At 40.0% G+C, this 12,385-nt stretch overlaps 1 protein-coding gene across 4 annotated transcripts in view; it reads right to left on the reverse strand.

The window, feature by feature from the left end:
* Nucleotides 1-12,385, reverse strand: part of RSF1 (remodeling and spacing factor 1) — a 122,854-nt gene that overhangs the window by 60,146 nt on the left and 50,323 nt on the right. For all 4 annotated transcript variants that reach the window (XM_073335516.1, XM_073335507.1, XM_073335497.1 and 1 more), the window contains exons 3-5: nucleotides 5,665-5,757; nucleotides 4,239-4,444; nucleotides 1,996-2,150 (exon numbers count right to left, since the gene is read on the reverse strand). In XM_073335516.1, coding sequence (XP_073191617.1) covers nucleotides 1,996-2,150; nucleotides 4,239-4,444; nucleotides 5,665-5,757 — 454 coding nt within the window. The remainder of the gene's footprint in view (nucleotides 1-1,995; nucleotides 2,151-4,238; nucleotides 4,445-5,664; nucleotides 5,758-12,385) is intronic.

Consider the following 12,385-nt stretch of genomic DNA (forward strand, 5'->3'; position numbering starts at 1 on the left):
CTATGACTCTCCCTCAGCTATGCCTGTCCCTCAAGTTTCTAGCATTAGAGGGCAGCAGCCATTCTAATTCTTGTCTATGCTAGACAAATTCTCCATTCTCAGAACCAATTTAGTTCCCTACATCAAAGCATTCACATCCACTCACAAAGAGGATGTTAGCTGTTTACAAGTTCTCAAAACAGCATTTGAGTTGAGTAGACGTTCAACAGATTTAAGAACTGGTTCAGTTTAAACTGTTTTAGTATGGAATAATTTAGTGCCGGTGTAGATCTGGACAAACAGTACATTTGGGGGTAGGGTGTTATTTCAAGATCTCCCAGAACGTACTGTTTCTGAAAGCAGTGCTTGGATTGTGTGATAGGTATCAGAGGGCAGTGCAATTGGAATGGTTTTAAGTGCTGAACTGTTTGTACTTAAACCAGCTACAAGTAATTCCATTGTCTGGTATAGACACAACCCCATTGTCTAGCACTAGAAATTCTACAAGCAATACATATCAGATGCTAGCCTAACATGAGTAGTGACATTAGCTAACTTTGATGGATTGGTGTACCATGCGGTCTTGGGGCTTGTCTATGCTGGAGAACTGTTTTAAAAGGTTTTAAAACTGGTTCAGCTAAATAGCCCTGAGTTTAGGTAGCTTAAACTGGTCTGACCAGTTTTTACTGAACCAATGCTTGAAATTAACTCTGTAGTATCAATGATAGGGGAGATTTTATCATCTCTTATTTGCAATGTAATTGCAACTTTAGCCATTGTAAAATATCTTAGTTATATTAAACTTATAACAACCAATACAGATCACACTCTGTATTAATTATTGATATCAGCAATGATACAATTGTACAATAAGATTTCTTAACTTTTTCTACAGCACCTCACAATATAGTATCATTGTATTAATTGCTTCTTCCCTTTACCAGTTCTTTGGAAGAACATGCATAGTATGTCAATGAAACAGCAATGCTTCCCCTTGTAGGCCAGAACTCTAGGCCAAATTCTGCCCATAGTTACACCTATAACACCCACTATCTTTAATACTATTGGCATGGGTGTAACTGAGGGCACAATGTGAGCCTGAAAGCCTGTCCCCGTTGTGGAAGCTTCCCAAAAAAATGCAAACCAATTTTAATATCAGATTCCCCAGGGGAGATAGGCCTTTAATTGCTTTGAACCTGAAAAATTAGGTCTTTTACTACAAGGAGAAGCATTTAACATTAACTGATTCCTAATAAAAAACCAACACATCAAATAAGTTAGGCAACATATCAGAAATATGCAGTGACAAAGCAGTAAGGAACGAAGTAATGTTTCTTCACTGGTGAGAAAAATAAAATGTGCACAGTTAAGGGCTTTTTATCAGACAAAACTCATCACAGATCTTCACTGGGATTAAGCTACTTCACAGTACTGTACCTAAATCCAACAATTTAAACTATCTTGAACTGATGTGTTGCTCTTGATTTTAAAGAATAGATTACTAAAGTGAAGAAAAATCCATATTTTGTGATACAAAGCTAAAGACAATGTCAACACAACTATGGGTGTGGTGTTTGACATCAATTATGCCACTCCACAAATTTGGGGGGTGGAAGGAGTTTCACACATCAATTATGCCACTCCACAAATTTGGGGGGTGGAAGGAGTTTCATATCCATTAGAAACGTGAAGCTGGGTTGAAACCTAATGCATGACAAATGAAAGAAAGATAATGGATAGAAAAGCAAACGTCAGGTGTCAGTGGTGTTACACAAAATACCACAAAAACAAAGTTAAGTTTTTTTAAAAGAATGGAAAGTTGTAGATGTAATTTGTTGGGTGGTTTTTTTTGTTTTTTTTAAAAGTAAACTGAGTACACACCCAAATTATTTTGAATTTTAAGATGTGTGAAAAGGTTTAAAATGTATCCTAGATACATGGATCACAGATTTTTAGCTCAGAGAATAATAATAAAAAAACCAGGCCTATTCTAATGGTAAAAAGAGGATAGAAAACCTGGTGGAGATATTTCTTCCTCCTTTTTGCTATCTTCATCTTCTATGCTAGGGCTTTCACGTGATGAGCTGTCCTGCTGGTTGTTCTTTTTCAACAGTGCAGGATCGATTTGTGCTTTCAAAAGTTCAAGCGTCTCAGCTAGCTCATTTCGGTTTCTGGATGACAAAGGAAAGAAATAAGTTATTTGATAAAGCTCTTTACTGGCTCTCCCCAAAGCCATCCATCTAAACCAAAACACACCACCTGCTTAAATGAATGCTGCATTACAAACTACAAGACCAGCGGATCGGCTTTGTCCAATCAGAATAGCCATCATTTTGTGATTAAACGACTTGCTATTTTATCTATAGTAAAACTAAAACTACCTTGCTGACCCTTCCAGACATCCTGCTTTGGATCTAAGCTTATATTGTTTATTAGTTTTGTAATTATTAGCCTATCATCATCAATGCCCATTTTTTCTGTTTTCCTTCAGCAATCATCAGATTCCCTCACTGAAAGGGGTAGCACTCATGTAGTGCAGTACTCATGAAACAGAAGAGCAATTATATCATTTAAAAGTGGATTTTCAAAAAGCACTGAAGTACTTTCAAAAATCCCACCCTAAACAATACACAGAAGGCTAGAAAAACTTGAACATTTAAAATTAGTTACTATACTGATGTAGAGATTATGGGGGAAATTAATGCTCAAGCAAGTAAAATAAATTTGATTTAAACGTTTACGTAAGGAAGTAGAGAGCAGTAACAGACAATCTGTTTTGAGAGCTGGTTAAACGGATGCAATGCTGCACTACAGGACTAGAAGTCAGGGCTCTCATATTTATGCTCTCAAGTAAATACCTAGCAAGTTGTTTTGGATAGGAATTTCGGTTTTACATACACAGAAAACCAAAGCCTTGAAGCATGCGCAAGTTTAGCATGGGGAGTTTGGTGGTTTTAAAACCACTTCAGATCTCAGAGACCATTACCGTGTTTTACCAGCGGGAGATACATGGTGCCAGGGCTCCCTCAGCATAAGACTATCCTATTTTGATTTTTGGCCTGTCTTTTACCTGGCAGTCCCCAGGTGCATGATGCAAGGTGAGCATAGTTTACCTTTTGGCTGATTTGGTTTGTTGTGTTTACTTTATTCACACACAGCAGCTACTAAAATCTCCTTAGTGGTAACACTGGTCATATTATGTAACCCATTGAGAATTGACTTTACAGTTTAAACTTTTTGTTCAATAACCCTAATTGCTAAAGCTATAGCTATATACACACACATCATTTAAATTACAGACAGTATTTGGCATTTATGAGATCTCTTTCACCATATTTGTTTACCATTTTACTCAATGCTGATTCTCTTTTGATCAGAGTCCAGCTTTAAACACATTTGGAATTGACTAGATTTTTTTTTTAAATAAAGATTTTACATGAGAATATATTAAAAATCAGTCATTTGAAAATTTTAAATAAATAAATTCAAAATTAAAAGACTCTTCCATGGAGAATATGCCACAGTACACAAGGTACATGTTAGAAAATGAAATATTTACATAGTACAAAGACACTTTCTTTCATTTTAATAAGAATGATGAAAGGAAATTGAGTCCAGAAGATCATGAAAAGGTCACCAGGCTAAACTGCTGGAGCTCACTGAGACTCAGAGGAGCAGTGAGCCCCTGCATTTCAGCAGTTACTAGACTGTTAATCATTAGTCATCCAGGATCTGAGTTCGATTTCAGAAGGTTTTTGTGTTTGGCTTTCTGTACTAGATTAAGGAATTATTTTTCATTGTATGAGCCTAGAACTCAACCCTGCAATTCTAAGAAGAGCATAATGTTGTCTATTACTAATTTGTGACCGATAGCATGAGAGGTTAGAGAATTAACACAGTCTTCTTCCATGTTCCCGATAGCACATTGTCAGCACGTAGTGGAACCATTCTCCAGGGGGCACAATTCTCCTCCTGATCTTACTGCCCTATAACCATTGTGCTCTTGAAACTCTAGATGGTGTTTCTCTTATAAACCATAAAATGACATCTGCATTGGCTATTATCCCATAAACACTTAAGCTGCTTTTCTTCATAAATTGTAGTTGTGCACGTACTGTGTACGTCTGAAGGTAGAGAATTAAATTGACAGGAATACTGCTCTCTGAAAAGAGGATACTTATTGAAGTCAACATCTGAACTTCATAGTCACAGATAATCACATTTAAAATTTGCAGTTACAAACAAGAAAAAAAAGTTACCTGACAATGCATTTCCAAGAAGACCCATCCTGGTCATCCTGTTCTTCTACATACATTCTCACATTATGTTCTTGATCCAGCTGGTACCAATACATTAAACCATCCTTGTCTCGACCAATTGGCTGGAGACGCATAGCATCAGCATCCTCTTCGTTAATGATATTCTTAAATTTTAGATTGTCATCAAACTGACACTCACAGAGGTACTGAAAAAAATCGCAATGTAGAAAGATTTTTTTAGAACACCAAGATATTACAAAAAAAACTTATTTATTTGGTTCTCTTTTTATACCTGCCTTTATTAGTTTTGTGACTTAACTAGAGAAAGGGGGATACAATGCATAGGCCTCTCCAGATTATACTCTTTTGGTAAATCAGAGATTAGTTTTTAATTTCTTGTTAGTGGCCATTTAGAATGGCATTAAACCTGTTCAACAGCAAACTTTAAACAGCGGAGAATGAAGGCATCCTTACTGTACATTAGAACCTCAGAGTTACGAACACCTCGGGAATGGAGGTTGTTCGTAACTCTGAACAAAATGTTATTGTTTTTCTTTCAAAAGTTTGCAATTGAACATTGTCTTAATACAGCTTTGAAAGTTTACTATGAAGAAGAAAAATGCTGCTTTCCAGGTTTGTTTGGTTTTTTTGTAGTTTACATTTAACACAGTACTGTACTGTGTTTGCTTTCTTTCTTTTTTGTCTCTGCTGCTGTCTGATTGTGTACTTCCAGTTCCAAATGAGGTGTGGGGTTAACTGGTCAGTTCATAACTGCTGTTTGCAAGGCTGAGGTTCTACTATAGGAAACATTAACAGCTACTACAGCAGGATGAAATCAAGCCACCACCAAAGCATACATACACAGCGTGGTGTTTCTATTTCCTCTTTTAAAAGTAGCCATTGAAACTCTAAACCTCTGTATTTTATATAGATCTGAAAGCAATGTATATGGAAGTTTCTTTTTTGTGAATGACCTAGCTAAACGGTGGATATTATTTATTTAGTATATTAGTCTACAGTAAAACTCCATGTAATTTAAGCCATCACACACGAGGCTCATTACTCCTGACTTTTCTCATGATCTGAAAAGCTGAAGATAAGCCCCACCTCTCACCATTGCACTTAAGATAAAATTGCTTAATTACTAGCTCATGCACATAACAAAAAAGAATACTGCACGGGTAAACACCCTCCGAGGGCAGAACAGTAACCACAAATATATTTCAGTGTGAACAAGTATGAAAACAAATAGAAAACACCGTATTTAGTTGAGGCTTATCCCCATTAACAAGACCATCAGCAACTATGATTGGTGATATTTATTTGTTACATGCTCTGACGTCAGCTCCAAATTTAATACATTTAATTACTACAATGTATAAGTTTTCAAAGGGTCATTTAAAAAAAAAAATAGTAAATACATTACCTTCAGAATTCCCAATTTGCATTCAACACTTGTTTCCAGGTATCCTTTCTTCTCCATCTCCCACGCCCAAGTACTGTTGAACTCTTGGCATATCTGTCAGATAAACAAAATATTAAATTAACTAGTATTAGTGGATTAATGTCACTTGAAAACTCTACAGAGGAAGAGTATTTTGTTGCAATACCAATGTTTACTTTTATCTACAAACATTGTAACTTCTGTAAGCAAAAAAGCCATAGACAAAAACCAGAGATAAAGCCAGGTGTAGGAAGGCAAGCACTGGGCATGTCTCCACTAAGTCCTGAAAAACCATATCACCAGGATCTGGACTATCATCACCTCCATTTTCCTAGCTCTGAGCAACTCTTAAGAGACAGCATGATCTACAGCTAGGGCACTAGACTGGGAGTCAGGAGACCCAGTTCTATTCCTAACTCTGTCATTGACTTGCTATGTGACCTTGGACAAGTTACTTCACCTCTGTGCACCCATTTCTTTTCCCATCTCCCTTTGTCTGTCATGTCTATTTAGACTACAAGTACTATGGAGCAGAGACTGCTTCATACATATCTGTACAGCACTAAACAGGGTATGTCTCACTGTGTTTTAAAACCCATGGCAGCAAGTCTCAGAGCCTGGGTCTACAGACTTGGGCTTGTGGGGCTCATGCTAGAGGGCCAAAAACAGCAGTGTAAACATTGTGGCTTGTAATGTAGTGTGGGTTCTGAAGCAACTTCTTTTAGCCGTTTTTAGCCCCGTAGCATGAGCCCGTATCTGCAGACCCAGGCTCTGAGACTTGCTGCAGTGGGTTTTATAATGCAACGTAGACGTACCCACAACGGGAATCCCAGTCCCAGTTGTGGCCTCTAGGCACTGCTACTGTAATACAAATAGTAAGTGAGACTACCATTCATTTGATGTTGTAAAATGATGTAATTACATATAAAATGCTGAGGTCCTCGGAGCACATACCTCAAACCATTTAAAATGTGTTTGAAAACATAATAAAAAGACCTTCTTTAAAAATATAAACAACTAACACTGACTAAATGGACCACTGAAAGTGGGTGGTGGTGGAGAACGAATATATGGGATCAACAGTGGAAAAACAGGGTTGGGATAATAAGTTTTAGATTTTTTTTAAGTGAGAGGGTCAAAATAATTGTCATGAGGGAGCAAGTTTCACATCCTAGGACCCATAATAGCAAAGGCACTAGTGGCCGCTTACTTATTTAAGATACAATAGTGGGATCCCTAGTAGGTATGCGGTATCTTAGTGCAAGTATCCACTACAACAAAGTTCAAGGTAGTCTCAAATATACCCAGAGACTACAATGTTAAGACAGTCGTTTTAAAAGTGGCACTGTTGTACCATGGATGCTTAAATCAGTGGCTCAAAGTGCTGCTGCATCCTGAACAAATTGCAATCAACAGAAGTTCTCTTGAAAGCATTAAGGGAATTATCAATCTTCCTGATCAAGATGTTATTGTTAAATAGAGGGTGCACCCAGGGCAAAGTAAGCTTCTAAACCACATCCAGCATGTAGCTTTCGATAGAGCAGCACAGCTGAAAGTGAGGCCAAACTTCACTAGCTAACGCTGAATGAGTTGCTTCAGAAAGTGGTAACAAAAAAAAAGTACCATCTCATAAAAATGACTTCTGCTCAGCAGCAAGTCTGCCTGTTTTGAGGACAAGCTATGTTGTCCATTCTTCCAATGCACAGGCCAAAACTTAGAACAAGAGATACAACTGTTTATTGCCAACAAATGAATACATTCTACTTTATCTCTTGTATTCAACATTCTAAACATGAAGATCATTGGGGGATGCTGCATATCACAAACATTGGAGAAGACACATCAAACATCCATGACCAACTCCTATGTTTTATGTATCACTCAAACCAATGGAGGGAAGTTTCAGAAACACTGGAAATGCCTTTTAATTGCCCAAGCAACTACTCAGTGGCATCAGAGCTGTTGAAACCATTTTTCATGAACACAATGACCAAGTTTCCATAAACTAAAACCAGCAGATTATTCTTACTCCTGATAAATGCAGTCTCAACTCCAAAGAAAGCTAGAACCCAGTCTGAAGCCTTCCACAGAGGTCATGGGTTTAAGCACATCTGGTATGCTAGAACCACTGCCTTTTCAAAAGGAGAGTTTGAAACTGGCAGGCACTTCAGCAACAGGAGTTGGTTTCTTAAGGAAGCAGCTGATTTCTGCGCATGAAAGTATGACCATACCCTACCAATCTGTAAAGCGGGTGCTGATATGGGTCTCTCCAAAATACTTCTTAAGGCCCTTACACTGGCATCTAAGTGCTACTTACTGGCACCATGCTCAAATTGCTTGCTTTAAGCAATAAACATAGGAAGGAATCAAACACACAGCTGGTGAGAGTCTCAGAGGACCACAGACATCTGGATCCCAAACCAGCACTGGTGGAAGCAGCCTACTGGAAACCTGTAGATTTCACAGTCAAAGGGTCCAGAGAGACTACAGATGAGTCGCATCATATGCGCATTTAATTTACGCGAATTCAACTATACGCGCTCGGCAAAAAAAAAGAAAAACAACAAGATACCTTTAAATAGTGCGGGCAATTCCGCCCACCATTCCACTCAATGAGCGTATGCCCCGGAGTGAGCATGAGATGGGAGACATGCATCTGCTGTTCCCTCAGACGGTCTCCGTTCCCACGTGCCTCTCATAGTGTGAGCATCTCGTCGCACTGAGTGTGATTCTAGTGTTTTAAAGATACTGTACGTATTTTTCGTACAACATGGCCCCGAAACGCAAGCCAACTACTTCCTCTGGTGCTCAACCAAAGAGACAGCAATCTGTTCCAATGCTGGAGGAAAAACAGGCTGTGTTGGACTTACTGAGAGACAATATGTCTGTCTCCAATGCGGCGCGTAAATATGGCCGCAATGAATCTAGCATCCGTGCCATCAAGATTCGAGAGAGAGAAATTCATCAAGCCGTGGCATCAAGTGCTCCAGTAACTGCTAAGGTGATGAGACAGGTGCGTGATAAGACTTTAGTGAAGACTGAAAAGGCATTAAACTTATGGCTGGAAGACATGAACCGTAAACGTGTGCCTATTGATGGCAACACATGCGAGAAAAGGCTCTTAGCCTCTATGCGCTGTTCAAACCTCCCGCCGAAGAGGGACAGCCTTCTGATGAGAAGGAATTCAAAGCCAGCAAAGGCTGGCTTAACAGTTTTAGGAACCGCTTCAACCTCAAAAACGTGCAGACTACTGGTGAAACTGCATCTGCCAATGAAGAGGCAGTAAAAGCCTACCCCAAACAATTAAAGAAAATCATAGAAGAAAAGGGCTATCTTCCGGAGCAAGTTTTTAATGCTGACAAGAGTGGGCTCTTCTGGAAAAAAAATGCCCATCTGCACTTTCACTTCAAAATCAGAAAGACAAGCCCCTGGCGCCAAAGCAGCTAAAGACCGTGTGACTGTGTTGTTTTGTGGCAATGCGGCTGGGCATTTAATAAAGCTGGCCTTGCTCTACAGGGCTGCAAATACCCGTGCCTTAAAAGGCAAGAACAAAAATTTCCTGCCTGTGTTCTGGCAATCAAATAAAAAGGCTTGGGTGACGGCAGCATTATTTATGGATTGGTTCCACAAGCGTTTCATTCCGGAGGTCAAGGTGTACCTAGAAGAGAAAGGACTTGACTTTAAAGTGTTGCTGATTGTAGACAATGCTCCTCGCCACCCTGTGGCACTCTGGTTTGCGCATAACGACTTTGAAGTAGTCTTTCTCCCCCCGAATACCACCTCATCCTCCAACCTCTCAACAAGGCATGATTTGCTGTTTCAAGGCCACGTACACGAGGCTTACATTCTCACGGATATGTAGCGCTATGGATGCTGATTTCAATCTTAATGTGATGGAGCGTTGGAAGTCCTTCAACATTGCCGATTGCATCACTTATATTAAACAGGCAAGGGATGCAATCAAGCCTGAAACAGTCAATGCACGTTGGAAAAACCTATGGAAAGAATGTGTGAATGACTTTAAGCGTTTCCCGACAATTGACAAAGAAATGAAACACATTGTTCAGGTGGCCAGGCAAGTGGGTAGTGATGGCTTCGTCGACATCCTTGAGGAAGAAATTGAAGAATTAATTGAGAGCCATAGAGAAACACTGACTAACGAAGAGTTAGAGGAACTGATAAAATTGTCTACAGAAGACGAGGATGACGACGACGAACAGGACAAGCCAGAAAGTTGGAATCTTCATAAATCTGCTGAAGTGTTCTAAGCTGCGAAAAACTTGAATGATTTAATTTCTGAATACGATCCCTCTATGGAAGGAAGCCTCAAAAAAAAAAAATCACACGTAGTATTACGGACAATTTGAGACCATATCAAGAAATGTTTGAGCAGCTCAAGAGACAACAGCGACAGTTACCGACCACCATGTTTTTCAAGGAAAAACAACCAGCAGCAGATGAGCCTACGCAATCAACTTCTCGAACTGAACCAGAGCCAACCACTTCGTCTACGAATTGCTCTCCATCACCCAAGCTCTCCGTCACCTCCGTCTCCTGAATCGACATCAAGGCCTGACGACCCCCTGTAATTACCCCCCTGTAATTAAAAATACAGTACTGTAAAATTACATTTTTCATATGTACTCTTTATTATATACTGTACATTACTGTAAACATTATACATTTTACTGTACAGGGTTGTATACACAAAACCATGTACAGTATACTGTATTTTATGGGCAATTTAAGGGATTTTCAAGAGTAATTTTGACTATACGTGAATTTTCACCTTATGCACTGACTTTAGAACCTAACCGCCGCGTAAGATGCGACTCCACAGTAGTCCAAAGCCAATAAATCTTAACTGCATAAGAATGTAAAAAACTTTTGAGAGTGATCAAATGAAGGAAGTACTCATGGGACAAAACAGTCTGCATTAATCAGACTGTGCACTTCCCAAAAGGGCTAAGCAGTCTATATCGGAGGACAAACAATGTGTCTTTGCCTAAGCCAGAACCTTCTGTATGACCACATGAGAGCCCTGCATAGACAACACCAATGAGACTGCAGAAGCACACCAAGTATCTTCTCTTCAGTAAGTGTCCCAATTACTTCCATTTGAACAGATCACTGTTAGCAAGGGGGACAGAAAAGAATCACCCATCTGCCATTCAGTAATTTGTGGTCTACGTGTAAAGTGTTATATATTAAAAATTTCAGCAAAATTGAAAAATAAAGCACTGCTAATAGTTACAGCCACTTTAAAGTTGCAATGCAAGCTTAAAAAGCAGGCCTTATGACTGGACGCTGTGCCTGGTGTTGCAATGCAAGCTCTGTTCTCCTCCTGACTTAATTACTGTTGCTTGTTACAGGAATCCAGAAGTGTAAAAGTGAACAAAGCAGGATTGTCTGGCTTTGTGGACTCTCTCCTCAGGCCCTATGTTACCAGCATGCCCAGCTATCTTCGAGACACCACTGACTTCCTGAGGAAACTACAATCCATTGGTGATCTTCCAGAAAACACAATCCTAGCCACTATGGATGTAGAAGCTCTCTACACAAACATTCCACACAAAGACGGACTACAAGCTGTCAGGAACAGTATCCCCGATAATGTCACGGCAAACCTGGTGGCTGAACTTTGTGACTTTGTCCTCACCCACAGCTATTTCAGATTTGGGGACGATTTATACCTTCAAGTCAGCAGCACTGCTATGGGTACCTGCATGGCCCCACAGTATGCCAACATTTTTATGGCTGACTTAGAACAGCACTTCCTCAGCTCCTGTCCCCTAGCACTGCTATTCTACTTGAGCTACATTGATGACATCATTATCTGGACCCATGGGAAGGAGGCCCTTGACAAATTCCACCAGGATTTCAACAATTTCTACCTCACCATCAACCTCAGCCTGGACCAGTCCACACAAGAGATCCACTTCCTGGACACTACAGTGCAAATAAGTGATGGTCACATAACCACCACCCTATACCAGAAACCTACTGACCACTAAACTTACCTACATGCCTCCAGCTTTCATCCAGACCACATCACACGATCCATTGTCTAAAACCAAGCCCTCAGACACAACCGGATTTGCTCCAATCTCTCAGACAGAGACCAACACCTACAGGATCTCTATCAAGCATTCATAAAACTACAGTACCCACCTAGGGAAGTGAAGAAACAGATTTACAGAGCCAGAAGGGTACCCAGAAGTCACCTACTACAGGACAGGCCCAACAAAGGAAGTAACAGAACGCCACTACCATCACCTACAGCCCCTAACTAAAACCTCTCCAGCACAACATCAAGGATCTACAACCCATCCTGATGGACGATCCCTCACTCTCACAGACCTTGGGAGACAAGCCAGTCCTCGCTTACAGACAGCCCCCCAACCTGAAGCAAATACTCACCAGCAACTAAACACCACACAACAGAAACACTAACTCAGGAACTAGCCCTTGCAACAAACCCCGTTGCCAACTCTGTCCGCATATCTATTCAAGGGACACCATCATAGGACCCAACCACATCAGCCACACCATCAAGGGCTCGTTCATCTGCACATCTACTAATGGGATATATGCCATCATGTGCCAGCAATGCCCCTCTGCCATGTAAACTGGCCAAACCAGACAGAGTCCACACAAAAGAATAAATGGACACAAATCACATATCAAGAATCGTAACATTCAA

Source organism: Lepidochelys kempii, chromosome 1, assembly GCF_965140265.1.
Source record: "Lepidochelys kempii isolate rLepKem1 chromosome 1, rLepKem1.hap2, whole genome shotgun sequence".
In the NCBI taxonomy this organism is placed as follows: Eukaryota; Metazoa; Chordata; order Testudines; family Cheloniidae; genus Lepidochelys; species Lepidochelys kempii.